Consider the following 25,083-nt stretch of genomic DNA (forward strand, 5'->3'; position numbering starts at 1 on the left):
GTTAAAGCTGATATCTGTGCGTCTGAGTCCATGAATAAAGTATAGGTATAAGGTCGTCCTATTTATAAATAATTTATAATTATTATTATTTGTAAACATTTTAAAGTCGTTCAGGGATTTTTTATAAGATTAAAATGAAATAATATTACATTCACGCACCCATATTTTGCAGGCACAAATATAGCGATAATATTGACACGATAACACTGGCAACTAAGACGCCCGACACCCGACGTTCGACCAACCGAGAGGTGGAACCATGCCGACACGCGGGGTCGCGGGTTCGAAACTCGTGGCGGGGATCCCTTCTCCTCCCACTCCAGCTGGAAGCGACCGGTGAAAAGAAACATCACCAGGACAGTATCGCGTGGAGGATTCGCACCCTTGCTTTCTTCCAGGGCTTTTCTATATCTGCAGGGGGAGGCTAAGAATAGGGTTTCAGGAATCATCATAGGCTCACCGATTTTGAATAACAGACAATACCAATGCGGGTTAAATACATAGCTCCAGCCCTAGAAGCCTGTCAGAGTCCATCGACCCATTTGTGCCTTATAGAATTCAAAAACCCAAAAGAGAATTGGGCCGGCAATTTTACCTCCTTCCAAAATTGAAATGAGGCTTTGGCCTGGGATGAATCGGCATATTCTAGCTGTACTGCAATCACAAAAATCAAGCATTGACCCCATTAAAGGGGCAACATGCACCTCAAAACGTAGTATTGGCGATAACATTAATTCAAACAAAACCTGTGGAAAAGAATTGAAACGAGACCGAGAATGGGCATTGGTGGATGAAGTCTGCGAAATTGTGAGAACCCAACAACAATGGCAGGAGACATTGAAGCTACGACTTGCCTCGGCTTCCATTAGACCGAACGATGTAATTCTTGTTCTCAAACGCCTTCAGAATATAGACTTATCATTCATGTTTTTCAATTGGGTTGGACAGCAGAAGGGTTTTAGGCATAACCACCATCTATTTTCTGCAATGCTCAGTATGCTAGCCACTGACAGAATGTTCAGTGAGGCAGAGCTTATTCTTGAAAACATGAAAAACCAGGGTTGGAATCCCACTGTACAAGCATTAAGCGATCTTACTAGTGCATATTCTCAGGCTGGTTTAATTAGCAAGGCCCTTGATATGTTTCTCTACGCAGCAGTTTCAACAGAAAATTCAATAGAATTAAAATTCAACAAAGAATTACACGATGCGTAGGGCCGGTGAGGTCGAAAGGGTTTAAACAGGCTCTAATACCAAATGACAAGACCGTAAAAACAGATGTAAAAACAGTAAAGGAGATTTTATGCTGAACCTGTAATTATTTTCCTGAACTATTACAAAATTAATTAACAGATTATCTAACAGCACTGTTGAGGGTACCTACCTATGCCCTTGCAGTTGATGATGCCTCCAACTCCCTGCTTCGGTTACCAAAAGACCGAATCCACCCAGCCAAACTAAACAGAACCTGGTTACTCAATCCAGTAAGCTTCTTAGTTGAAGTCGATTGTTCCCCCATGCCCAGAACCTCAGAACAATTCAGGCTCTTCCTATGGATGATTTCCGTAGATGATGTTCCTCCTCCTTCAGATTTTCTTCCCTCCGTCCCCTGTAAACTTCTGCTTGGTGGCCTTTATCTGATTTCTTGGCAGTGGCCGCTCTTCCACCAGCAGGGCACCGCTTAGTCTCCTGGTGACACCCTCCCATGTCACATATCACCTTCTCTATCTCTTTTATGGTCACGTATATATATATATACACACACATATACTTTATGATTTAATAAATGGCATTTCTTAATGTTTTTATTAAAGTACTTTTTTTTAAATATTAAAATTATAACATTATTTTAAGTACCCTTTTAATTAATTTCTTATATATATTTTTAATCATTTTATTAATTTATTAATATAATTTTTATTAATAATCTGAGATATATAATTTATTAGCCCTCTTTTAGTATTTACCCATACATTACGCAATATGGGTGTTGATGGATGAGTAGAACCTCTATTCGAAGAAGTGTCATGGTATTTAGTACTTATAGTTAATTTAGTATATAAATACTAGTGCGGTGTATGCGACACATGCATATGTAGCTATCATATGCATGCATCATATGCCTGCTATTATTCTTGCATTCTCTATATTTATAGATAGGTTGTTATAGATAGACCAGAACATGGGCCAGTTCACTTGACTAGGAGTATGGACCAGGTTTGACCTAGTTGTTGACTTAGATGTGTCTCTGTTGAATTGACAAATTCTCTATTGAAAGGGTTGCTAGGTTTTCCCATGAGGGTTTTCCCAGGGTAAATTACTTGTGTTCTTTACGTGGTTGTCTCTTTATAATCCTTCTATCTTAAATCTTATATAGTTGATGTCTTCTATGTAATTATTTAATGATGAAGTAATGATTAAGAATGAAAAATGAATTAAATCATCAAAAATAATTATTAGTATAGAAGACCATGTAAAAATCAACGCTTAGCTTCTTCAGTGTCCTATAATAACCTTGTAGCTTTTCTTCCTTCTCCTTCTGACATTGAAGGTACACAATCCAACAATTTCTTCAATCCTTATTCAATTCTTGTTTGCATTTCTGATTTGATCTCACTTCTTCAACATCCTTATACATCTCTTCACCTATGCCATTTGTCTAAACCTCTTCTAGACACCTTTTCACATTCTTAACATCATTAAGAAGGTCTTGATTATGCTTATGCAACTTTTTTACTTCATCTTTCTTTTACCATTCTCCATTTGGGTCATCCTTTTTCTTCTTCAGCATAAAGTACATAAATATACATTAAATAAACACAACACTAATAATAATAAAGTAGCACTGGTTGTGTGGCAACCAAGTATAATTACTAGGAATTAGGTCTAACTCGAGTAGTTGGAATGGTTTTGAGCCCTGCTGTTAACCTGGTCATGTGCCCTGAAGAATCTAAGGTTTAACCTAAGTAATATCATTGGAATGAGGGATAGTGCTTGGAGGCTTTCCTCAGAATATGTTACAAAAAAACAGTATAATTAGAGTCTTAGTATGGAATTGTTGTTATTTAGATTTTCCATCATTGCTGCAACAACGTGTTTGCATCTCACAAAGGTCAACCTCGAGCCAAACAGCTCTACTTTACATATCTTGTAGAGGCATATACCATGGCCCTTTCTATAAGTGATCTGAGAAACTTAGATCATATGCACCAAGGCTTCTTATCTTTGTAGTCTTTACATACCTCTCGCATCTGGTCACTACTGCCTATCTCTTATTATTGTTCACCTTGGAGAGAATACACATTTAATCGTAACCCAAAATGAACAGTAGAAAAAATTTGAGTAAAAAATACTGACAAAATAAAACTATACTGTTTACCTGGTACAATGGTTGCAGTAATTCCATGCCTGAACAAGGCCCCGTCCCCAACCACCGCAGCCCAGACATTTTTTAAACTTTGAAGCAGATGTATTTCCATCGCTAGCTTTTTCACTTCCAGACGAAACACTAATTTTATTGTCACTCTGAATATTTCCAGAAACTGAAGCTTTTGGACGCTCCCACTGTGATACATTGGTTTTGATATTATAGTAATACTTTTGACCTGCAATCCAAAATGGACAACATTTAAGTGGCACCCATAAGATTATTCAAACAAACAAATCAGACAATTTTATCATGTGAAGCACACCTGTTGTATTTTCAATGGCTTCTTCCCAATCCTCAGGTAAAGGTGGAAGGGATGGGGGTGGTGGAGGTGGAGGAAGGACAACTGTTTCAACAGGCCGTTCCCATTGACTTTTTCCAGTAATTTCATTATAATAGTACACATGGCCACTTTCAGAATCAGTTGCTTCAACCTGAAATAAAACAACTTATTAAATATTAGTTGAACCAAATGACTGTACCGAGTGATTAGCAATAATTTCTGAAAATGAGTATCAACTCTCACAATATTAATTCACAGATGTCTCTTAATCAAAGTTTACGCAATCGAAAAAATGTGTTTAAAATTTAAATCTTATCTGGAAAAATGAGATGCACAAGTTCAATAGCTTCCATTTCCTATGGCTGAATGAAATGTGTACAATGACCAAGGGTACTAACAATGACTGGCACGCTAATCCGAGCACAACTGATTTCATGTGTACATTCCATTCAAATTAAAGAAAAGAAAATCAACATTTCAATACCATATTCCAAGCATCACGATGATGTGGCAGTAGCATGCTTCTCATTGGAAGTTCAATGTTTCTTGTACTTGGTAATTACCAGAAGAGTTTGCATGAACCCCATACTGTTAGAATTATGGTGTAATCTGTACATGTGGCCATGGTCCAATCATATGTATCATCATGTACTTGTAATTATGGCTAAGGCCACATTTTATTTCATTTATTGTGTACTGTGTTTAAGGCAACCTAGTCAAACTTGATATGTAGGCTCAAAAGCCCTCTTGGACTGTGTGCCCTTATAATGTGGGCTCATAAACCCTTATGAAAGGATGCCTCACTTGAATTGTGTATAAATACATGACTCAAGCTCTCATTTGTATCATCCTATTTCATCATCTTCTTGATTTACTATACAATGTGTGACGAGTCTAATGGCAGATACATTTGACATTTTTTCTCTTGCGATTGGAATTTTTTCTTGGGCACACTTGTGCCTTTCTGTTTTCAGCACATTCATGCTTAGCTTCTGCTCTCTCTCTCTCTCTCTTGCACTAGACCTATCTCTCTCTAGTGCACTTGTGAGGAGGCTATCTCAGAATTTGGGTGAAATTTGGTTCCATTGATTCTCTTGTTGATCCTTGTAATCTCAACACATATTCCAGGAACCTTATCTTTTTTTGACATGACATCATTCCAGGTCTCTCAACAAGAGACAATTCCTCAAGTTGGATTATAATTACCAAGTAGGAGTCTGAATCAACACAGAGACAGGGTGGTCAATGTGTGCAACATCACAATATATGAGGGAATAGACTACTGCCTGGATTAGAGAATGGGGATCATCCATATTGAAAGAGCCAATGTCAGCCAATTTTAGGACAAAACCCTCCAAAACTGGTCTGCTCTGGACCTTCAAACTAATTTTGGGTCTGTTCAGGGTTCAAACAAAACAGTTCTGTTCCAGACTAGGTTGCGCACCATTTCACTCATAAAAGCACAAATAATAAAAACAAAAATAAACATAAAGTAACCTTCTAGAAGGCTCCTAAACCTAAATTAACCTATTTCAAGAAACCATCCTTCTTTGCCTCACACATCTTCTCTACAGGAGGTGGGACATTGGTGTTGATGTTGATGTTGGACCTTCAGGGGCATTGAGTTGAGAAGTCAAGGATACCCAAGGAGAGAATCATCTAGAGGATCTAGAGTATGATTTTTTAGGATGCTATGGAGTGATTTGACAATTGTATGATGAATTTTGGACTCAAGACCAATTAAAATCTCAAGGTTTATGTATTTGCTTTTAGAACATTAATTATACTGTTTCAAAACTTATATCCCCGTGTAACTGTGCTATTTGCACCTTTAATGGAATATAAATGAGTAAGCTTTTCATATTTGGTTTCTAATGGTTTGGATTTACAATGGTGTACATGAAAATATTTTTTTTAATTAAAAATCTGAGTTACCAGCACAGGGATTCCCCCAGATTTTTGAAAAGCCAGGGATTGGATACAGCAGGGAAATGACAAGTATGAAAATTATAAAAATATTTTCACAGTTAAAAAAAAATTGAAGAATCAAAACCATTCAGGAATCACCACAGTAGAACTATAAGTAACAACCAAAAGAGAGAGTTTTCATGCATATTACTATTAACCAGTCATGCCCCATAGCTGATCATTTGGTAAGTTATAACCATCACAGATGACTGATAATTTCAAAGACCATTTCAGCTTGAGCATGAAGCAGATCATAAGAAAGTTTTTGTGAGCCACATTCACATGTTAATATTAGCAGTGAATAAAGTGGTTTTATTGAAGGCTAAGGGAAGGCTAAATAACTGTGTGGGTAAAGTGAGCAACAGCAAAGCACGAGGATAAATCAGAGCTTGACCATAAATGATAGATCAAATCTTGAGAGTACACTCTGATAGGACAAGCCTTGAGATTTGACATTCATAGATCAGACCTAAAGAGAAGATCTCGACACAAGGATAGATCACAACTTGACCAGCAATGGGGTCTAGGGTTTTGGCATTTAGGCATTTAGAGATTTGTGATTTTTCCATTAAATATTCATTTTTGTAGGCATCAATGGGTCAAAAAAGAACTGGAATTTTCAGGTCCCATTTCATTTTTCATGGGATCCATTTCATGGGCTCCAGATACGTTTCCTTCTCCAGGCAGATCCAGAGCAGATCCACGAATCTACACATATGGATGGCCTATCCAGTAACACAGTGACAAATTGAATATTTTAAATGCTTTTTTTACCAGTTTGTCTAATTCCAGTTCAGTTCATAAAATTTGGGGCAAATATATGTTCCACCAAGTTTCCAGGATGGGGGAGCACAAAAGCAGGGAAAGTTGAAACACACAAGGGGGATGTGGGAGAGGACTGTTATTTTTTCAAAATCCAACAAAACTATTTAATGTGCTAATAAATTATTATACCCAGATTTTAAATTTAGCAAAAAACTCAAATCTGAATTCATGAACAGAAAACACTGTTGAGTTTCTAACAGATCTACATAATGGAAACAGAAATCAGGCACATTAAATTGACACATCTTTTTACCATGGAAACCCAACTTGGGAAACCAGAGTTCCTATTATATTTTTGTTTCAGCATGCAGAGGAAAACCAGAAATTTATTACAGCTACAAAAAATGTCCCAGCACCTTGGAAATTGAGCCAAACAGATCTTCATGCCAAGCAGCAGTCTGCTGCCTCAATCTGCATGCCAACAGTGCCTAGATCAATGTGCCAACCAGTGTTGCAGGGGAGCGCCCCCCCCCCCCTCGCTCCCGCTCCCAATTCGCACTCCGAGCGGGAGCGGCTCTGGAGCACCTCGGGAGCGCGCTCCCTACAAAAAAAACGCTCCCTGCCTTTTCAGGAGCGTTTAGCCTTTTTTGCAAAAAAAAATTGCAGTAATGTTCCAAATGCAATTTTTTTTCAAAGAAACAAATAAGTTTTTAGTGGGGCAGCTTAATGATCAAGCCTATGGCCCTAGTATTGATATGCTATTCATGGTAATGTTAATCTTCATTTTCATCCTTTTACTTAAATTTTTAACATTACCATCAAATGACTCGGGATGTTGGAGAGTGGTTCCAACCTCATTGGATTTCATATGGAGAAAGTAGAATTTTTAGATTTCATTCAAAATCCAGCAGACTTATCAGTTTTTCAGGATTACAGGATTGGGGGATTGCAATGTTTCCATTGAATTTTGTCATGTATTAGGGTATGGAACTCGTATTTAATCAAGAGCACCAATCCCTCTATGTACCTTGATGTTAGTGACATTGGTTGTCGAACTCCTCTATCATGACCCTCCTAAAAATGTACACATCACTCAAACAAAATCTTGACTTGACATGCTATGCTTTTTCTATCTTATGTTAATGCTTAGAGGGTGATATTAATGACAAAGATCCCTATACAGATATAGAGGTAATGACAAAGATAACTCTGGATATTAATGTTTAGAGGGTGATATTAATGACAAAGATCCTGATTTTCCAACAAGACTAAAAAATTAGACATTTCTCATGGTGGCAAGAGGCCCAAGCATAAGCAATAGATAATAGATTTACTTGTCTTTTCTAGTTTCTAGTAGTTTTTATCAGTGTTGATAATATCGCCGAAATATCGGCGATATTCGCAAATATCGCGATATTTTCGGCGATACGAAATATCGGCTATGAAAAATCGCGATATTTTCATGTTTTCAATTTCTCGTGAGAATTCCGAAATTTCGCCGATATTTTCGTAAAAATCGCGCTACGACAGGAAATATCGCCAGGTTAGGTTAAAAACGAATTATAAAATGGTTATTGTGTTTTCGATGCCCGTCACTTTGTTTTCGTGCGAGCTGGAGAGTGAGACGGAACCGGTGGCGGTCGGTGCTGCGAAGGAGGGTTTACCCGGTGCTTAAAACTTAAGGTATGAATCTTCAATCGTTCACATTGAATCCGACATCGTCCGACGTCTTCACTGTTCAACAGTCAACTTCAGTGCCGCTGGTTTACAACTGTGTTTCAGTTTTATAACATGTTGCAATGTGCATATAGTTCAAACTTCAAAGTTTCAAACTTCATAATACATATCACATAACTTCGTTTTAACTTTTAATCACCGCTACCAACCTACCACTATATATATTATAACCGTCGGGAATCCACGAAGAATGAAACTGCCTTACTGCTGCATAGTGATTCATCTTTGTGGGTCGATTTCTGCTGAGCATTTCGTGTGTCAAATATTCCTGGAAGGGTCAAGTTATCAGTCACAATCAGCCTGTGCGTGTCGCTGAGTTTATTTGCTAGGTGGTGGTGCCTATCATCAGAAGTACCTCTATTTGTGGACTGTCAAGGGACTAGTAAAAGGGATGAGTTATTAAAGGCTAAGCTGCGTATTATTTACCTACAGTAGACTGAGTTCCTGACTGCCATCCTGGTGCTATTCTATAACCAGACTCCCTGAATTTAAATGTTGATATATATATATATAATATATATAGTTGTACCCTCTTCAATGTTGAACTTGCTGTAGCATGTTTTCCATTGGTATATATACAAACGCTGGTTTACATTTTACAACTGTGTTTTATTATTTATACAATTTTCTAGCTCATGAAATGTCATGATTTTTTAAGAGGAAGTTGACCTCAAGTAGCCAACCTATTGTGTTGAACCTGAATCTGCATTTAAACTTGTGCTTGTTCTATGAAACATCCACTCAGGTGTTCTGGAAGTTATTGCAGCTTTGTCTATTGTTGTGCTTGTTCTATGTTCGTCCTTTCTTCATGCATTTAGAATGAAGTTCAGTTTCTCCATGACATCTTACCATTGCTTGAGTATATAATTTTCAGTCACTGAGATCCATAAGAAGATTGGCAGGCTCTATGTCTCTTTGCTATTTAGGAAATTCAAAGTAGGACATTTTCCAGGTTACACTCTCCATTTTTATTTGCAGCATTTGGCATGAAGGCAGTTATTCAATTGTTGAATGAATTGATGTTGTAGAAGCCCCATTTTTCATTTTCTTCAGAATTTTATAAATTTATATATTAAAAAAACAAGGGTTATATATTACTTAATAACTTATTAAGTTACTAATTCCAAATTTTTTTTGGTGCTGTAGGTTTCCTTTTGAGTTAGCCCACTACAAAATACAAATATGCCAAAAAACTTGGACCCATTTTGGGAGTATGGGATCCCTGATGGTGGGACAAATCGTGCATATCTTTCATGCAAATTGTGTGGGGACAAGATGACAGGTGGGGTTACACGACTAAAATACCATCTTGCTAGACTCACTGGACATGATGTTGGCATTTGTCAAGTTTCTAGTCCGGAGCTTATACGAAAAGCTCTTGAGGCAATTGAAGAAAAGGACAGAAAGAAGGAAGAGGCGGAAAGAAACAAAGTTGAACGTGCAGGTAGATCTTTTGGGATATCTTCTCCTGATTTTGATGTTCAGGGTAGTGGCCCTACTGGCCGTAGTGGGAGGTCATCATTTTTTGTTCCACGAACAGGAGCTGGAGCACAACCTGGCATAAAATCGCTTTATAAAAAAAAGGAGAAGGAAGAAGCAGATAGAGTCATGGGGAGGTGTATTTTTTGGAGCGACTTACCTCTCAACGTCACAAAAACCAATCCATTTTGGCAACCAATGTGTGATGCTATTGCTGTTGTGGGCCCAGGGTACAAAAGTGCCACATATGAGGAGTTGCGGGGGCCAATTCTTCAAGCAGAAAAACAGGACATCAACTCTAGATTGGCGGAGTTGAAACAAACATGGGAAGTCACTGGATGCACAGTGATGTCTGATGGTTGGACAGATAGGAAGGGTAGGACCCTTCTAAATTTCTTGGTACATTGTCCTAAAGGTACCATGTTTATTAAATCGTTGGATGCATCAGAACATATCAAAGATGCAGCAACGATATGTGAGTTGTTAGATGGGTTCATTCAGGAGATTGGTGTGCAGAATGTGGTGCAAGTCGTAACAGACAATGCAGCTAATTATGTGTCTGCCGGCAGAATGCTTATGGAGAGGCATCCCACATTGTTCTGGACTCCATGTGCAGCGCATTGTCTTGATTTGTTGCTTGAGGATATGTGGAAACTCTCCTTCATCAAGGAGGCAGTTGATATGGCTAGGAGCATCCCCAAGTTTATTTATAACCATGCTTTTGTTCTTAGCCTTATGAGGAGGTTCACTAGAAACAAGGAGTTGCGGCGTCCTGCCATCACACGTTTTGCCACAACCTTTATTACTCTTCAGTCTTTGCTTCGATGTCAGTTCGAGTTGAAGCAAATGTTTGTGTCTGATGATTGGCGTGCTTGTAGATACAGCAGGAGACCTGATGGGAGAGCCATTGAAAAAATGGTGTACTCTGAGACATTTTGGCGTGGAGTACAAGAAGCATGTGCAGTTAGCGAACCTATAGTAAAGGTTCTTAGATTGGTGGATGGAGAGAAGCCTGCAATGCCTTATTTGTATGAGGGCATGGATAGGGCCAAGGAGGCCATTCGTTCCTATTATGCAGACAAGGGTTCTGCTGGCCTTAATAGGCAGATGATGTTATGGGATGTGATCGATAGTCGGTGGACAGGGATGCTTCATCGACCCATTCATGCAGCAGCACTCTTCCTCAACCCTGCATTTGCATACAAATGCAATTTTCGTTTTGATGGCGAGGTGATGGAAGGGCTCCATTCCTGTATTCAGAGGATGGTACCTGATTCTGAGGTTCGTAGCAAAATCAGCCGCGAGATACATAATTATCAGGATTGTGTTGGCCTATTTGGCTTTGATGATGCCATTAAGGAAAGGGCCCTCTTCATGCCACGTAAGTGACAAGTCATCACTCATTAGAAATTAGAAATTTGAATTTAATTATGTTTTAACTTTTAACTTTTAACTTTTAAGTTTTTGAATTTTTTATTTCATTATTTTGTTGTAGATCTTTGGTGGCGAAGCTATGGTGCAAGGGTACCAAATTTGCAAAATTTGGCTATACGAATCTTGAGTCAAACATGTAGCTCTTCAGGGTGTGAGCGCAATTGGAGTGTATTTGAGAAAATACACGCCAAAAAGCGCAACAGGTATAACTTTGAACTCAAGCCTTCAGTTGAGCAATTACACTTATTGTAATTTTTAATTTTTAATTTATGACCTTCAAGTGTCAAGAGTCAAGAGTCAAGACTCATTACTTTTTTTGACACTCTTACAGGTTGGAGTTCGCACGCCTCAACGATTTGGTGTATGTGCATTACAACATCCGACTTCGAGTGAGGCAAATAGAATCACCAGTGGATCCAGATGCCATTTCCTTAGACAATATTGATGTATTGTCTCCGTGGAGGGTGGAGTCTCAGGAGCCCATATTGGAGGAGTCACCTTCATGGTTAGAGCCAGTGGCAGATGATCCATTAGAGCAGGGGCAGCAAGAGGAGGACTCGGAGTCAGAGGAGCAGCAGCACTTAGAGGAGGAGCAGGAGGAGCAGGAGGAGGAGGGCACTGCGGGAGCATCAGCATCAACACCATCTGCTATAGATATAGGAGAGCATAGCTCCATGCCTATCACTCATTATTTGACATTAGGTGTAGAGGCAGTGTCAGGGCCTTCTACTACTAGGGGCAGGCCTGGCAAACAGCCCATCATGTTTTCCCGTAAAAGGGGGAGAGGGCAGTAGATAGATAGCTGCTAGTTTTATTTGTTATGCTACATGTAACTCATGATGATGAGATACTTTTATTATTATATGTGATGTTATTTTGTATTGGTTCTCCACATTTGAGTCCTTGAATGGACAATTATCAGGGATTAGCACGATTTGGTATCGCCTTTGATATATCATTTCTATTTGACATCATATATATCAGTGTTTTCTTCATATTTATGTGCCAATGTGTTTAAACTTTATTTCATGTTGTTATTGCTTTATATGTTTAAAAATCTGAAAAAAAATGAATATATTATGCATTTTTTATGCTTGATTTTGTTGTTTAAATTCTGAACATGAAGATGTTGCTTTAAAAATTAAAATAGTTTCTTGAGTGTTTGCTGGGCACTGTATAGTTATACTCATTTAATGCCAATTTTTTGTTTTTTTTGTGCCCTAGGTTTGAATTAGTTCACTACAAATGTCAAATATGCCAAAAGCCTTGGACCCATTTTGGGAGTATGGGGAGGCTGTTGGTGGGGCAAATCAGGCATATATATCATGCAACTTGTGTGGGACCAAGATGTCAGGAGGGATTACACGATTGAAATACCATCTGGCTAAACTCTCTGCATATGATGCAGATGTTATGCCTTGTATGGTTTCTAGTGCAGAGGTTATACAAAAAGCTCGTGAAGCAATTGCTGAACAAGACAGAAAGAAAGCTGCTAGGGAGAGGCCAATGGTCTCAGATAGATAGCTGCTAGTTTTATTTGTTTTGCAACTTTTGCTACATATAAGTTTATAACTCATGACGATGAAATACTTTTAAACTTTTATATATGTGATGTTGTTTTGTTTGAGTCCTTGATTGGACAATTATCACTATCAGGGATCAGCAGGATATGTGATGTTATTTTAATTTTTGTTTGAGTCCTTGATTGGACAATTATCAATTTATCACTATCAGGGATCAGCAGGATTTGGTATCGCCTTTGAAGTTTGATGTATCATTTCTATTTGACATCATATATATCAGTGTTTTCTTCATATTTATGTGCCAATTTGTTTAGTTCATGTTGTTATTGCTTTATATGTTTAGAAATCTGAAAAAAATGAATATATTATGCATTTTTTATGCTTGCCGATATTTGCCGATATTTTGCCGATATTTTTGCCGATATTTCCGATAAGATATTTTCCGGACCCTCGCCGATATTTTCCCGATACCGATATTATCAACACTGGAACTTTTTATAACTATTGACTCTTTCATATTTATTATGATATTTTTCAAACAATATACGACAATTTAAGTTTGAAGTTGGCAATTATAACTCATTAGTAATGAATTATGAATATGATGCTTCATGAAAGTTGAAAGTTGTTTCATTCATTTCATTTTATAACATTTCATTTCATGTTAGATATTATTTGTTGTAATGGTTACACTTAGCTTACAAGTACAACTTTGGTGATCAATGATGACAAATGTTATATATTGAATTTTGAAAGCTTGAAACTTTAAGATTGATGAATCATGAGACTCAATATGTTGTATATTACTATGTTACTAACTTGTGGACGTGGTTGATAAGATTATAACTTCTAGATGATTGTTGTTATATGGTTCAATCTATGTTTTTGTATGTTTTTTATATCTAATTCATCATTCCACATGTTTTTGTTGACATATATGTATCAAAATATAAAAAATATAAAAATATATATATTATATAAAAAACGCTCTAGGATTCGCTCCCAAACCGAGAGCTTTTGAAAATGTCGCTCCCGCACCCGCTTTCGGTCCCACTCCCAAGTAATATTGATGCCAACAGTGCCTCGATCGGTGTGCTATTGTACGCTACTAGATTTCTGTGCACAGATCCCTGTGCATCCCTCTCACACCTGCAACCTGTCTAGGTTTGCATGCCTGCCTTCCTCAATCTGTGTGCTGCCTTTTCCTCACTCACTGCTCCTAGGCATGCATGCCAACTTCCTTGAAGTGTGTGCTGCCTTTGGAATGCATGCCAAGATCTCCTCAAGCAATTACTTTTATAATTTTTCCTTTGCCTCATGATTCACGAAGTCAGCTTCGTGATTAACAAAATCATCCTCGTAACTCATGATCCCCAGATCTTTAATGTTAATTAATTAATGTGCTTAGAAAAAAGAAAAAGTCACTTTGCTAGGAAATTTTGTCGAACATCTTCTACATGCTCAACACTAAGCTTACGTAGGATCACTTGTCCAAGCTACCAAAATTTGACACTACGTCATAGCGAGGAAAGTGTTTTGCATCACCCCCAGCTTATCTATAAAGAAGACAAACTTGCTTTCATCAAAGCCTTTGTAAGGATGACTGCCACCTGCTCATCTATAGGTACATACTGCAGCTTCACTAACCCCTTCTGCAGACAATCCCGGATGAAGTGATACTTGTTTTCTATGTGTTTCAACTTATCATGAAACATTGGATTTTCCAAGAGCTTGATGCAGCTCTGATTGGCACAATGTATCACTATCACCAATGCATAATCAAATGCCCCACGAGTAAATTTCAAAGCCAAATGGCCTCGCATGATTCCAAGTGGGCTGCCATGTAATCAACCTCTATAGAACTCAGTGCAACTAACTTTTGTTCCCTGTTGAACTACGAAACAACTCTAGATCCCAAGCTGAAACAACCTAAAGTACTTTTCTTGTCAACTACGATGCCTACCCAATCAACATCCGTATAACCCACTAGCTTCACTCCATATCCCCAGATATAGCTCAATCCATACTCAATTGTTCCACGCAGATACCTTAGGACATGTTTTGTTGATTCCCAGTGCACTCGCTTCAGCTCAACCATAAATTGACTGTGTATTGACAGAAAAACAATGTATGGTCTAGTATTAACCAGATACATAAGAGAGCCAATTAGTTGTCAGTATAAAGTGGGGTCTACTACCTCTGACTTGGAAGTATCAATTTTCTTCCAATTGGTCACCATTGGCATAGCCACAGGCTTGCACTCCTACATCCTGAATCTCTTTAGGATCTCCATTAAGTACTTCCCTTGTCCATGTTGATTTTTCCTTGGCACTTCGGAATCAGGTCTAAGTTTAACACACAATCATAAACACACTAAAATGCCACAACAAAAGCATTTTGCACAGTGGAAAATGTACAGCAGTGAATCAATGTAATAATACACAAGAAAAAATTTCAACCCAAAACTTGGTATAATACAACTTTAATACAACAAACATAGGGCTCTCGTACCAGGGATCATGGCCCTTATAATTAGCCTTGATACAAGAACAACTAGGGCTTGATGTCAACAACTTATGACAACCAATCTACCCTTGAACAATACACACTTGACTTACTTGCTGAAGGATATCTCAACTCATCCATTTAGTCCATGTATCTTGAACACCTGGCAAGTCCTTTGCCACCCCTTCTGCTGCTCACAAGTACTTTTGCAACTTTAGAATGCTTGTATCTTCAGTTGAGCAATCTACCTCTATAAATCACTCTTGCTGCTCCAAGATCACTGAACTTAGGCTTCCAACAAATTGCACGCTAGAAACCTCTTGTTGCTCCAAGAATGCCTACTCTTAGGGACTAGAATTCTACCCTCTTATCATTGATTTCATTGAACTAGGGCATCACCAAACAGCCCTCTTGACTGACTTTGTTGCTCCAATATATCAGTCGTTAGGGCACAAGACAAACTACCCTCCAACGACTTTCTTACTACACCAAGATGACAGTTCTTAGGCTTACCACCCAGCCCTCACACAGTGCCTTAACACCCTATAAGGTGACTAAACTAAGGCATAATAAAATTGTTGTCAAAACCTTATTGACAACCCTCCAACCTTAGCAACCCATCAACATAAGATCATAAGACATACCTCTTTCTAAACTCGGCTTAGTCCCATAGTTCAAACAATACTTTTATTGTGGTCCTAATCCTATTACGGTTTGGACCTATAGCCACCTCTGAACCTGCAGTCACACAATCACAAAAATGTGTGATAACACCCACCACAGACCTACAATCTCTGCGTTGTTCGTTGAGACTCGACCCTTGCTCAGCGTTATTCTTCCAACCCTAAACAGGGGTCTCAACCCTCTCCTTGTACACAAAAACCATTGCGGCCTAATCAAAAAAATTATCACAAATACAACCAGAACTTATGCCCAAAACTACTTGCATAACTCTCCTTGAATTCGATCTTCCAAAACACAAGAAAAGAGAAATAGATCATCCTTTTATATTCTTCCTAGTTCGACTTCATTGAGATCTACAGCTCCTGTGCTTATCTTCTTATAATGAACTGCTCTTGTGGATGTGTCTAAATGAACTTGACCTCATCTCTATTTATAATGATCTAGGTGGTGTTCCTTTCCACCAAGGGTCATGACTTATGCTCAAGCCGACCTAAGCAAAACTTGCTCAACCACCATTTGCCATAGAAATAAAATCAATTTCATTTATTTTTTCACCACATCATTGAAGTCCTATGTGCCCCTTAGGCCTTCAAGGGTGCCCCTCGTGTTCTCAATGAATAAAATATAATCTTTCCATCTTGGTCTTGCACCCACAACTTTGAGTACAAAACCCACTGCTTGGGTATACTGCCCACAAAACCACTTTTTTGTTGGTCAACTCCTCACAAACCCAATACTGCAGGGGTTGTGGGAGTACCTCCCAAGCTACACAAATCAACATTCCAAGGAAGATCTGCCCATCTCTCTACCACACTTTCAACTTAAGAAAGTTGTTCATCAACCTCCAAATCCTTCATGTCAAACTCTGAAACAAGATCCCTCTTGCAATCTTCAATGAGCTTCTTTGAACCTATAAGAAACAAGTCATCTACATAGAACACTGGAATGAGTGGCTCTCTCTTGACCAATATGTAGTACAGGTTTGAATCAACATCACTCTTGTCGAAGCCCAAACCAAACAAACGGTTGTCTAACTTGGAATACCATGCATGTGGTGCTTGCTTGAGTCCATACAATGCTCTCTTCAATCTACATATATGGGAATCCCTCCCATGCACCTCAAAACCCTCCAGGCACTCTATATAGACCTCTTCCTCGATCACACCATTAACAAATGTCATCTTAATGTCCACCTAGTGAATTTTTCAACCCATCTCTACAACAATGGAAATTTGTTATGAATATAATTTATATAAAAATAATGTAAATATAAATAATAATAACAATCATAATAATGATTAATTAGTGATCATTAATTAGTGATTAGTATAGAAGAGGCATGTCTCTAAGGACATGTCCAGTCATGAAGGGGTGCCTGCCTAGGTATATAAGCAGGACCCTCAGTTGTAATCATCATCATCTAAAATCAATTCTCTTATACAATATTCAATATATATATATATTTATTATCCTTGATGAATGTCTTCCTGTACCAAGAAATCTGAAGATTATTGCGTAGAACGAACTTTGTTAGTTGCATTGGTATCAAAGTTGTTCGATCCTCTAAGCCAATCTAATCCCAGCCTTTGGCCATCAACCCATCCATCAACTTCGTTGTCATCGTGATCAAGTGTTTCGCTACATAGTTGGAGGTTCTCCATTCTGTTGGATTTGTCGCAAGGCCTTTGACCATTGAAAAAAAGATGTAAAAGGAAAAAGTCAAAATATATTTTAAAAAGAGTATATATATATACATATATATAAGGAATTAAAAAACAAAAAAAGAGATTATAAAAAAAATAATAATTATAATAAAAAAACAAACAAAAAATATATTTAAAACAAAAAAAAATTATAAAGGGATTATATTATTTAAATTAACAAAAAAACAAACAACGAACACACCGGTCATCATGCAGCCATACCCGTGCCCCAGTTGCAATCGTTGCCCAATAGACCACATAGCCGCCACCGCCAATAGATCGCTATGAATCAAAATATAATGTTAAGTAGAATTTCTAGCTAGGTGGTATTCTTGCTGAACTCACTCAACTAAGCAGGATCTGTCAAACTCAAACTCCTATCCTCCAAAATCAGTGCTGGAGAAGCCCCTACAATTCTGCATAAAAACACATCATATATTTATATTTACTCAATAAATAGCTGATTGATGATCCGATCCTTTGAAAAATTTTGGCAAATCTACTTCCTTGGAACTTCGACAAAAAGTGTGCAACAATACCTAACCCTAATCTCCAAAGTGATGGATGGTTAAGATTAAATCCTAACCCACTTGAGATCAACGGTAGAGAGTAGACCTAATTCACTAAAGTGAATAATTCACTTTTCTTTATAAAAACTTGGCCCAATAGCCAACATTAATTAATTAATTAATCAATGTGTTTTCCGAAGTTAGACTTAGGAAAGAATCATAAAAGTCAATAAATTAAGCAAGAACCTAGAGAAGTTTTGCACAACTTCTAGATGCTTGACACCTACCCTATGTAAAAGCACCTGTTCAAACTATAATCATCAACAGGAAGTTCGTGTTTCCCAACGCACGTGGTCACGAAAGACAAAAAGTCAACTTGGTCTCAAAATGTTCAAAATAAAGAGAAGATGAAATGACGTGTTGAAATTTTTCCAAACAATAAAAGCATTGTGCAAAAACAGGTGGTCGAAGTGTTGATCTTTGGTAGCATCGGATGTGCTCTAAGCCTCAAAATTTGCAGGGAGGCTTGGACACATGCATTCCACAATACCCAGAAATCGTTTTGGGAAATTCCACCCGGAGACATTTTTATTAAAATAATTAATTATTTTTAATGTGTCCCTAAGTCTAAACTTAGGAAATTAAAATAATTAAAGCGTATTAATCCATCTGTGGATGAAACTTCTAGAAGAAGATGAAGATCGAGTCCAAATGATCTGAGCCATTGATTAGAATCTAATCTGGGTCGTTGGTTCTCAACTGGAGGATTATAACAAGGACTTCGATGGGCATTTGGAAAACACACTAGGGAAATACTCAGTTACCCAAGTAAGATTGATTTTCTCACTAGTCGAAGTTCGGCAAGAGGAAATCGATTCAGAGGGAGAGTTGCAGGTGAGGAGGAGAGAGAGGGTAGTAGCATCAGTCAGAAGTGCAGGGTTAGAAGACGCAGAGTAGAGAAGTGATAGCGCAGAGGTTGTGACACAAAGGGGCAGCATAGAGGCTGATGCTAGGACTGCGCAGTCCCCATGCAAAAGCTGATGCAAAGAGACATAGAGGGGGCAGCAGGTCCTCTCCTAGATTAGAATCTCACCAAGAAGTGTAAGAGAGTTGTCAGTAAATTTCTCACAAAGCTTCCTCTTCTATTCTACTGGTTGTATCTTGTAGATGAGATTTTTGCTGAAGATTAATAAAGAAACCCTCATTTGTTGCACCGGTTTTCCCACATTGGGTTTTCTTGGGAACAATTGTCCAAAAATAATTGTGTCATTGTGATTGTACTTGTGCTAGTATTTTTCCTTGCATTTACTTTCCGAAGTATTTTGATTGTGAAGGCTGTAGTAGAATTTATTTCGATATTTACCGTAGAAACACTGATTAACTTATTTCTAAATTAATACGTAGAATAAATAATATCAGTCGTTGCAGTTTTACATGGTATCAGAGTTGAGTTAAGCAGGAGAGCAGAGCCGGAAGAGCCCAGCGCTGAAGAGAAGAAGGGAAAGTGTTGCGTAAGCAGCAAATCAAAGCCCCAGAGGGATTACACAATCCAGGCTAGGAAGGCAAGATTTTCGTGGAAAATCCCTCCTGAGTGAGTCAACAGAGAGGTAGGATTTCCAGATCGAAATTTGTCAACGGCAGAGGAAGCAGCGTAGCAGTAGATTTAGCGCAGAAGAGGCTTCATGTGAAAATTCCTAATCCTTAAGGAACCCCTACTGCAGCAAATGTGAATCTACTTCACCTACTTGATTTTAATATACATTATCAAGTGATTCTCTGAATATTGAAGCAAATTACTTCTGCATCCTACACTACTTTAAATATGATTTCATGAAACAGAAAACTGAGCAAAGAACAAGATACATCGGACACATTTGTTTTTCGACAAAATTGTCCTTGGAAAAGTCCAATGCGGGAAACTCAGTGCAGCAGCTCTGAGGGTTTTCTATTATTAAGCAGTGGTTTTGAATACAATGTTGGATGCCCTCCCGACAATCCAATGACAAAGAAAATACAATGGCGGAAAAACTGGGGAGATTTACCTCACTTCACCCGACATATTCTAGCTGATCCAACAGCAAAACTGGCTAACCCCGGCTATCTCTGCGCTGGCCTTGCGTAGGCCCTACGTCAGCCTTACAGGCCCTGCGTCAGTTCTGAACTGTCTTTTTTGCCTACAACGTCAACCTTCCCGGTTGTTCTAGCAGTTCCGACTTTTTGCTTGAGGGCAGCCACTGCTTCTGTGTTGGCCCTTCTGGCCTTGTGTCAGGCCTGCGTGAGCCCAGATTGGCCCAACGTCAGTCCTTCTAGTTGTTGCGCTACCTCCAGTAGCTTTTGTCTGCCTCTCTGTCAGTGTTCCTAAACTATCCATGCCCCTCTGCTGCAGAATGATCACTCAGTTCGAATTCTCAGCTTCCTAGCCCCATAAATCAAACTCCAAATCAATTCGTTCTCTCCGTGTGTGTTTCTAAATGAGCCCCAAGCCTCCTCCTTATACTTTTCTCGTTGAGAATTCAACAGCCGAGATTAAGTCTCTAATCAACGGCTGAGATTAAAACTTGACTTGATCCGCCTTCTAGATAATTCTCACCCATATTTTGATTAATACCCATTAATATTTTAATTTTCTACGTTTAGACTTATAAAAACCATTAAAAATATTAATTATTTTAATAAAATACAATCCGGGTGGAATTTCACCAAACAGTTTCCGGGTTCTTTAGAAATCATGTGCCTTAGCCTCTCCACCAATTTTCATGGCTAGAGCACATTCGATGCTACCAAAAACTAACACTCCCTCTTAGCGAGGAATGTGCTCTAGCAACAATGTCCTACTACATGTTGCTCTGTCTCTGAAGCACCTCCTTTCCACACTGTTGCTGCCACCAGCACTGTGTTGTGGCTATTGTACTGCTACACATGACACTACCACTGCCAATGTTGCATCTGTACTACAGCTCCCTCTCAAATGTTGCATCTGTACTACAGCTCCCTCTCAAATGTTGCATCTGTTATGCTGCTAACACTGCATTCGTACTGCAACTCAATTGCTAAGAGAAGCAATTGAAAAACATCCAAAATTACTGAACTTAATTGCGTTCAGAATAATACCATGAATGTTGGAATCTTACTGCTCCTAGTCTCTGAACCTCTAAATCTTCTGCGTTTCTGCTAAGGTTATTGTCATAAACCCTAGATCACATCATCAAGACTTAAAGCAACTTAGTCAAGAAATCAATCTCATTCTATCTAGGGCCTCAATATTGCTTTCAAAGACATGACAAACTCTTATGATTTACTGCAAACCCTAGATTCCATCTTCGAGACACAAAGCTTTAGATATCAAAATTTAATCAAATAAAAATTCTACTATACATGTTAGATTCTACTAGGGTTTGTTGCAAACACTAGATTTTATGATCATATTGGAAACAATATCATCACATCCTAGAATATCAATCTTCTACTAGGGCTTTGTTACAAACCCTATAATTCACAAACTATGAGCATCAACAATTAGGTTAGCATACTCACATATATATACTAGGATTTCACACATTAACATTTCTCATCAATAAACCCAAGGCACAAGCATCAAAGTTAGAAATATAATGAATTTTCTCTAGGCTAGGGTTTCGATCAAACATACGAACATACACCTAGGGTTTCATTCCTAGGAGCTTACTATAGATATTATAAGGGTTTTGCTCATAAACCTTGATTCATCAAACCCTAAACATCTAGGGATTCAATACATAACTTTAGATAGCAAACCCTAAAGGACTAGGGATTTTATCATAACAATACCAAAACCCTAAACATAAAAAGAATAAGATTTCTCAACTTCATCAATAACCCTGGTAGACTAGGGTTTGATTATTATTCATATACCCTCAGGTTAGGGTTTTATAGTGAATCTTTCAGGGTTCCACAAGAATGATAATATAATGAGGGTAGATTCAATCTAATGATTAATCACCCTAACAAGAATCTTTGTGATTCAAAACCCTAGACATAACGATGTTAGTAATGTAAAGCAAATTTTAAAGGAGAATGAACATGCCTTTATTATGAAGAGAACAAAGGTTATAGTCTAAGACATACGTCAAGTTGTTCCTTGCAAACCTTGTAGAACATTAATTCTTGAAGGGATTCCTTTGCAACCGAAAGTCTATCCTTTGAAGTCTCCTCCATAACCTTAGAGTATTTAGCAGGCTTTCCTAAACTAGAAAAATATAAAGGTCATTAGCACATAATACAAACAAAATCTTGATGTGAGAAGGAAACCAAAACATGAAACTATGAACAACAAAGAACATAATACTTATCTTTAGGTAAATTGTTGGAGGCTCCCTCTTAATCCAACCTTGAGGGATACCTACAGCTTATCGAAATAATGCAAAAATGTTTTTAACACAACATGTTAGACCTATAAATTCTAGAAATCAAAACATAAAGAAGAATATTGCAAAACTCTAAGTAGAGGGATATGTAAGGGATAGTGTGCCTAAAAGTCTCTAGCAAATAAGTCTTTGACTTCGGATTCCTCTGTCTTGTTCATCTTTGGTGAACCTTCAACAACATTTGCATGTTATCTTTCTCTCTTCTTATTCCTTGGATTCTTTGGACCATGACTTTTGTAGTGACCCATCTTGTGACAATTGTAACATTCAATCTTTGATAGGTCTACTTTCGTCTTTGGTCCTTTGTGCTTCTTGAAGGTTCCCTTTTTCTTGTAATGAGCATTATAGGCATTTGAGATGTTCTCCTCTTCATCCTCCTTGTTGCTTACTAATGATATTTTGGCTTCTTCTTGACTGCATGCATTCCACATTTGTTCGAATGTTGGAGTATCCTTCCAACTGTTGATTCCTAATGCAAAGGCACTCCAAGATGTTGGTAGTCCTAGAAGGGCAGTAATCACGAGCCCTTTCTTTGGTATAATTTCATCTATTGCTTGAAGTTCGTCTCTGATTCTAGATATCCTTATAAAGAAGGATGCCACAGTATCATCCTTCGTCATCTTAATAGTTCTTAATTCATTCTTGAGGCTTGCAATTTGACCAATGTTCTTGATTGTGAATAATTTGGATAGAGCCTCATACATTTCTTGAGCGGAATCTATGTTGGATATATATGGAATGAGGTTGTCCTTTACTCCATCCACTATTAGGTTCATGGCCAATATTTCAATTTCTCTGAACTTTGCTTTATCTGCTTCATTTGTAGGCTTCTTGACTTTTCCTAGAACTAGATCCAAAACTTTGTTCTTTTCGAGGATGAGATCTATTCTCTTTTTCTAGGCTATATAGTAGGAGGCTCTTTCTAATTTGTTTTCTTCCTTCATTGAGTTTGACATAGTTCCTGTAGATAGTAGGCTTATCTCCTTATCTTCAAGGTGCTTTTTTCTTCCTTCTACACCTTAGCTCTAATTCCATGTTGGAAAATTGAAAAGGCAGAAAAAATTCTCTTACTGATAATTACTTGTGATTTCCTTGAGTTATTATTATCTTTCTTATGTTCTTTTTATCTTAATTCATCAAGCAATTACCAAAACCAAAACACGAAGATCAAGGACACCACAAGTAGGCACACAGCCAGGGAAAAACCCCTATATAGGGGAAAACCCAGTCAAGAACTCTTCCTTCAGTAATTCAAATTAGATAGACCAAGACCCTAGACCAAGAGACCTTCCTCCTCCACCAAGTCAACCCTTAAACTATTCTTCCAACCTTCAAAGATTAACTGCAACGATATTGTATCAACCTTGCTTCAATACTGCATCAATGATAGATTTTCAACCCTATTGCATCAAAATTTCAGCCTAGCTTCAAGACTACAATTTCAATCATCCAGCAGCTTTAGTTCCTTCGCACATTTGAGATGAGAGAGAGAATCTCAACTTCCTTAGAAAAATAACGACCTCCTTCTTTGTTAGCGCTTTCCTTCTTCCTTCTTGAATTTCGCAATTTTACTGCTTCTAGCTACTGCAATTCAAACTTGTGTCTTCTCTTCCAAATGAGTCAAATTGTTACTTATATATAATCCTTCTAGGTGATCGAATTCTTCCCTTGAGGCCGACTTGGTGGAGGAGGCCTAATTGACCTAATTTACATTAAAATAATTTTCTTTCTTGACAAATAATTCCCAAGAATGGTTCTTTACATTGTGACATGGACAAGGACACTTGACATAAACCCTAAAACTCTTTAATGGAAACATTCACTTAAAAAAAATTGACCCAAGCATGAAACCCATGCTTTAATAAGTCAATTTCTTTAATAATAATTTTTTTTCTTCATTTTGATAAATACATTTCATTATGACTCAAGTACAATTATGAAGACCGACACTAGTTACATTCTTCAACAAAAACCACCACAAATTTCTATTTGAACTCAACCTGTCAACCAACATAAATTTCAGCCTGAACTCAACCTAAAAGCCCTTGCAAACTCGACCTGAACTCCTAGAGCGAAAATATGGCCATTCTTGCTTGTGGTCTCTGCTAGAAAATCATGTTGGTAGTCTCTCTAGAAGTTAGAACCCTTCTCTTTATGCACAGCAATCTCTGCCTCTTTTCCTTGCAATCAAACTCAACCTCCTTGCTCTCCTTTCTCTTCTCAAGTCTCATGAGAATCATAATGAGCCTCGTTTCTCTCCTTTTTCCTCTTTTGTCTCTCCAAGAGATGAGTACCCTAACCTTTGGAAATCAAGGGCTGAGATTAAATCTCAGCCCTTGAGATCAATGGATGAGATCAAGTCCCCCACTTGACCCCCTCCGTTATGTGATCCCCCTCAATTAATGAGCCTTCTAGTACTTTTAATGTTTTTGCACCATGTGCACTTTTTCTTTCATAAAGTCACTTTTAAAACATTATAGTCCCTTTAATAATATAAAGTGTATTTAGTACTTTTCTCATAAAGTCACTTTTATAACACATGTGACTTTAATAACTTAAAATACATGGTACATATCTCATAAAAATTACTTTATGAGAAATGGGTCATTAATTAAACTCATAATGTCACTAAACAAAAGGGTCATTAATGTGTCTTCCTAGGA

General features: G+C 37.9%; 2 protein-coding genes across 3 annotated transcripts in view; one reads left to right on the forward strand and one right to left on the reverse strand.

The window, feature by feature from the left end:
• LOC149201616 (uncharacterized) overlaps positions 1-25,083 on the reverse strand; it is a 159,568-nt gene that overhangs the window by 35,914 nt on the left and 98,571 nt on the right. For both annotated transcript variants that reach the window (XM_089402967.1, XM_089402966.1), the window contains 2 exons: positions 3,693-3,861; positions 3,380-3,605 (listed from right to left, as the gene is read on the reverse strand). In XM_089402967.1, coding sequence (XP_089259093.1) covers positions 3,380-3,605; positions 3,693-3,861 — 395 coding nt within the window. The remainder of the gene's footprint in view (positions 1-3,379; positions 3,606-3,692; positions 3,862-25,083) is intronic.
• LOC149201617 (uncharacterized) lies at positions 9,990-19,612 on the forward strand. The gene is made up of 4 exons (XM_089403666.1): positions 9,990-11,040; positions 11,155-11,296; positions 11,425-11,856; positions 19,462-19,612. Exons 1-4 carry the CDS (start codon positions 10,008-10,010, stop codon positions 19,610-19,612), a joined length of 1,758 nt encoding a protein of 585 aa, XP_089259792.1. The 5' UTR covers positions 9,990-10,007.

Source organism: Pinus tabuliformis, chromosome 2_1 (assembly GCF_031772625.1).
Source record: "Pinus tabuliformis cultivar Carrire ecotype Pingquan chromosome 2_1, CPIR1, whole genome shotgun sequence".
Taxonomy (NCBI): Eukaryota; Viridiplantae; Streptophyta; class Pinopsida; order Pinales; family Pinaceae; genus Pinus; species Pinus tabuliformis.

What these genes read in the sequence shown, in the direction of transcription:
- LOC149201617 (XM_089403666.1), top strand. Translation starts at nt 10,008, where the DNA reads ATGTCTGATGGTTGGACAGATAGGAAGGGTAGGACCCTTCTAAATTTC. An exon ending in AAGGGCCCTCTTCATGCCAC is followed by an intron (nt 11,041 to 11,154) that starts GTAAGTGACAAG and finishes ATTTTGTTGTAG; the next exon opens with ATCTTTGGTGGCGAAGCTAT. An exon ending in CACGCCAAAAAGCGCAACAG is followed by an intron (nt 11,297 to 11,424) that starts GTATAACTTTGA and finishes ACACTCTTACAG; the next exon opens with GTTGGAGTTCGCACGCCTCA.